Consider the following 3,151-nt stretch of genomic DNA (forward strand, 5'->3'; position numbering starts at 1 on the left):
TTTTTTTTTTTTTTTTGATAGCCGATGAAAGTACAATTGTTAATAATAAATCTAAATTACCTTTATGTATTCGTTTTTTTAAAAATAATAATCAACCAGTTGAACAATTTATTGGTAATATAGATTTATCTGATACTAAAGCTTTTAAAATTGACAATTGTAAATACAATAAGTGGTAAATTTACCAAACATAATTTATTTTACTAAAATATGACTGTTGTGGCTTTAGTAGAGCATCAAACATATGAGGAAATAAAAGTGGAGTTAGTAGACTTATTTATGAAAAAGCTGGAAGAAATTTTTTTTATTGTTGTGTCGCAACCGTTGAGGTCTTTTGCACTCTTCAACCAAGTTTCTTCATATACATTCCGATCCATTACACCTCTATTTGCTTTGATTCATCAGCATAAGCGGAACTTGGCTCTTATTAACGGGGGGGGGGGGGGGGGGATTAATCACATTTTATTGACTTATTTAAAAATCTTCTCATATTTAACTTATCTAATACATTCCATCAAAGTTTTTACTTACTTACTATATAAATAAGAACAGATAAATTTCACACTCCTTTAATTTTATATTTATACTAGCTGACCCGGCCACGCGTTGCTGTGGCTAAAGTTTTTGTTATATTACATTAAGAGGAATACTAAGAGAACACATAAATCCTCGATCAAGACCAATGCTTCATTGTACATCTCTGGTGTATAATCTATGTTTTGGCATTGATTTATTTGTCTAATTCGGTGCAAGATGTCTTCTGTCATACAATTTTTATATTTTTCCCACAAAGTTTGTGCTTGCGAGGGATAACATGTCGTCAAAATAATTGCAAACAACTGACGAATGTTATTCGGTGTTGATGTCAACGCAGCATCAGCAAGCGTTAAGTCCCAATGGTTATCGTCTTCTAGCAATTGCAGTTCACGACATGCATCCTGATATGTATTGAATACTCGACCATTAACTGTTCGTAAAAATTCAAAAGACGTTGGTCCGGGAACATTCACCAATAACAAACGTAAATAGAAGCACTCACGTTGCTTTGGATGTACCGTGTAAAGTCTCCCCAATGTCTTAGCTTTGAATATGCCTGTAATGGAAGGATGTGGTTTTCCTTGTTTCCGTGGCTCCCATTTTTTACTGGATTTGTTCCATGTGAAATAACGTGGATCATCACCATACACCAATGTCTTCGCGAATTGGCCAAAAACATCAGGTTTTTGACACAATGTAAAAAATTCAGTTAGAGTCGTTTTCGGAGCTTCGAACGCTCTTTGGAGAATATTTTCTTCAGTGAAGTATACACGTTGACCGTTTTCAAGATGTATTGCCAGATGTTGGACAGCAGGATCTCTTTCGTGGATGGGAAAGCTGAGAATATGCCAAATAGCTTCATTGCTGCTAATGTATCTGCCCATTTGGTATCGTGCTATTTCGTCATTTTTATTTATGTTTTGTACTTCAAATATGGCCAAATCACTGCCTTTGTTTACATATTTACAAATATACTTAATTGATTTAACAGAACTGCAAAGCTCACATTGATATGAGCTTTGTAAATTTTTGAAAGTAGTGGTGAGTATGGTACCACCCACTGATTATCAAACTCAACTTGATTTGGAAAGTTCGGCAGTCGCATTGTAAATGTGTGGCCACCATTCTCAGTACTTCTGCGGCGATACATTGGATAACCATCAATATCCGTGTTCGTGTCATTCGTATGCGGCTTTGGGAAGTTTTTTTTACATTTTCCATTTTCCATGCACGGTGACGTCATGTTGAAAGCACCGCATGGCCCATGGATCATGTGTTTGGTGACAATATCAAATAATTCTTGATCAATTAATGGGTCTGGAATTTCGGCTGAAATTATTTGATCGATTTCTTCAGGACGGATTCTATCTTTAAGCCAAACCAAATTGTGGGCATGAGGCAAACCTCGCTTTTGCCACTCTATCGTATACAGCCAACAACGTGTGATACCAAAAATTTCATATTTAACAATAAAATCAATTAAGGATTTCAATTTTTGTTTAAACACACGTGCAGTTAAATTATGACGATGAATGGCTTGTTGTCCTGGCAATAGTAAAGTTTGTATCTCTTCCCAATTCGTATTACATGTGAATGTAATAAATAAATCCGGTCGGCCGTAATGACGTACGTAAGTCATCGCATCTTGTATGTATTCCTGCATGTTCCGTGGACTGCCGATGTAGTTTGAGGTAAAATGAAAGCATTACCGATGTCATTGGGATTTAAATTTCCATCGATGTTTCCAACAACAGCATCTCGTAAGTGAATATATTCTTCCGATCGTAGTTTTGCCTGGTTAAATCGAAGGAATCGCAAGCGTTCGCTTTCAACCTTAGCATACATATCTTAGTTAATATCTGGTGCATATTCAAAGGCAAGCCGAACGAATGATGCACGTGTTAATGAGCGGCTGATCCGTTGCCTTTGTCGATCTCTTTCTCGTACTGTAGCTATGTTTCGTTCTCGTGCCGCTCTTGTTCTCGTAATATTCTGTTGCAGACGTTCGTCACGCTGTTCTTGAGATTCTCGTGCACGACTTTCTGCAGTCCTGATTCTTTGAGCTGCATTTCTTGTTTCGATTTGTTCTGGTAATTGCTGAGCTCTTTCAACACGTTTGCGTCGTGACCCTTTGCTGCTCGCGTTGTTGAGGTTAGATTTTTTCGGTATATATATATATATTTTTTTTTTTTCGATTTTTATCGATATTAATCGATTTCAAGCCCTGCTATTATCGATTTTTGTATTATTATTTATATTTTATTTTTATCTGCTAGAGGGTGCCATCGGTGTAACTCGGTTTTTGTCTCTAAATCTCTAACTCACAGGAGTTAGGTCCATACCCTATATCCTATCTTTTAAGTTGGACCAAATTACACGCGGTGTAAAAAATTTCATCAGAATCGGTTAAGTGGTTTAGGAGTCCATTGAGGACAAACATTGTGACACGAGATTTATATATATTAAGAAAGATTTAAATAATTTCCAAGTCAAGTGCCATTAATGGGTGGTTACTTATTTATATTTTCACTGTATTTTTCTTCTGTCACCACATAAACTTACTGTGCTAAATAATACAAATTGTGCATATTTTAATAAAAAAAAATAAAAAAAA

The 3,151-nt window shown here is 35.7% G+C and overlaps 1 protein-coding gene across 1 annotated transcript; it reads right to left on the minus strand.

Annotated features, from left to right (window-relative positions):
• Nucleotides 1-632: 632 nt before the first annotated feature.
• On the minus strand, nucleotides 633-1,421 carry LOC112598412. Its single transcript, XM_025344859.1, has one exon. The coding sequence runs from the start codon at nucleotides 1,419-1,421 to the stop codon at nucleotides 633-635; it is 789 nt and encodes a 262-aa protein (XP_025200644.1).
• Between the last annotated feature and the right edge of the window lie 1,730 nt (nucleotides 1,422-3,151).

The sequence above is a fragment of the Melanaphis sacchari genome, unplaced genomic scaffold (genome assembly GCF_002803265.2).
Source record: "Melanaphis sacchari strain LSU unplaced genomic scaffold, SCAv2.0 Contig0_pilon_pilon, whole genome shotgun sequence".
Classification (NCBI taxonomy): Eukaryota; Metazoa; Arthropoda; class Insecta; order Hemiptera; family Aphididae; genus Melanaphis; species Melanaphis sacchari.